Source organism: Capsicum annuum, chromosome 3 (genome assembly GCF_002878395.1).
Source record: "Capsicum annuum cultivar UCD-10X-F1 chromosome 3, UCD10Xv1.1, whole genome shotgun sequence".
In the NCBI taxonomy this organism is placed as follows: Eukaryota; Viridiplantae; Streptophyta; class Magnoliopsida; order Solanales; family Solanaceae; genus Capsicum; species Capsicum annuum.
In genome coordinates this window covers 225844055-225845720 of record NC_061113.1, presented here as the reverse complement: position 1 = coordinate 225845720, position 1666 = coordinate 225844055, and the positions used below count along the sequence as shown (strand labels likewise).

Below are 1666 nucleotides of genomic sequence, written 5' to 3'. Positions count from 1 at the left end.
CGCGAAGGCAAGGGTCCGGACACTAGAGATATTCAGAGGATCATTTTTAAGAACTTTAATAGTAGAACAGCCTATTGGAATATTGGATAGGGGGTGTGATCATCATGTAAATAGTTTGAGGGACACCGGAGCACGGGTATTCCTGCCTGCTGGATATTTTCTATATGATCGACACTCTTAATGTTGGCTCTACCTTTTCTATTATGGCGAACAAGGATGATTGTAGGTTCATGTACTACTTTTTAACCTTGGAAACTTGCATTAGGAAATTCTCCCACATGAGAAAGGTTATTGCGGTCGACGGTACTCATTGACATGGTAAATACGAGGATGTGTTGCTAAGTATGGTCGCACAGGACATGGAGAACCATGTTTATCCCATTGACTTTTGTGTCATTGACAAGAAGAATGGTGCATCTTGGATGTTCTTATTTGAAAAGCTGAAGTCTATAGTGGTCGATGGGCTAGATTTATGCTTTATCTCCGATAGGCACAAGAGCATTGCAAACGACATTGTGAGAGCTTACAACTATCCTCATCACGGGTACTGCATGAGGCACCTAGGTGAAAATCTCCGCGTAAATCACCAATGTGGAGATTACCTCTATCTATTCTACCATGCGGCAAAGTCATATTTATTTGAGGTATTTAGCAATCATTTTGAGGAATTCAAGATCTATTATCTCGAGGCATCCTTTTTACTCGAGTATGAACTTGGTTTTGACAAGTGGAGCAAGGCACATTTCCCTAGAAATAAGTATGATGTGATGACCATAAATATTATCGAGTTGATCAACGCTATATTGATAGCCAAAAGAGAGTATCCCATGACATTCATATTCAATTCGATTCCTAAGAGGTTTGGTGAGAAATTCAGGGAGAGACGTGCATATGTCCTCAATTATAAGGATAACAAATTTGTGCCTGCTGCCAAAAAGATTGCAAGGGATAATATGAGCGAGGGCAACTCATTTTATGTGGAGAACATAAATGGGGACGACAATCAATTCACCGTGTTCAGCTGGGTCCTACGACCAAAGTCAACCTAATGAAAAAGTTGTGTTTTCGCAAAAGTATGACTTGGTCAAAATACCATGAGCTCACGTGATGGCCTCTTTGCAATAGAAGTACAGAGATAATTATGGTTTGAGAATCTATAAGTAATCTTCACTCGTGTATAATATCAAAGAGTACCTCCTTGCGTATTCAAAATCAATTAATGTTATCCCTTTAGAGTCCAAATAGCTTGTGCCACAAGAATTGCTAGACGTGAACATTATTCCACCCCTTATCGACACCAAGCTCAGAAGGAAGAAAAGAAAATACGTTAAGGGAGTGAGTGAGGCTTGCAGGATGAAGAGGAGGAACAAGTGTTCACTGTGAAAGAGACCTGCGCATAAGAGAACCACTTGTAATAACAACAAAGCATAGATAAACTTGTATGAATATGTGTTTTTGTAAGTCATGGCAGTGTATGTACTTTGAAAACCCTTCAGTGGTCTAACTAATGCTAGTTTTATCGATTTTGCTGTGTCTAATATCGACCGTTTTAAGTTATAATATATATTGTGTGTCCAGTCTATTAGGTGTATTCTTTATATACCACTAAGTTTATTATCGATCCTATTTTAAGTCTATTGCAAAACCCTAATTATTCAATCGAATA

General features: G+C 38.6%; 1 protein-coding gene across 1 annotated transcript; it reads left to right on the top strand.

Annotated features, from left to right (window-relative positions):
• The first annotated feature begins 344 nt into the window (after nt 1–344).
• On the top strand, nt 345–1049 carry LOC107865055. The gene has a single exon (XM_016711416.2). The coding sequence runs from the start codon at nt 345–347 to the stop codon at nt 1047–1049; it is 705 nt and encodes a 234-aa protein (XP_016566902.2).
• Nucleotides 1050–1666: the final 617 nt, after the last annotated feature.

What these genes read in the sequence shown, in the direction of transcription:
- LOC107865055 (XM_016711416.2), top strand. Translation starts at nt 345, where the DNA reads ATGGTCGCACAGGACATGGAGAACCATGTTTATCCCATTGACTTTTGT.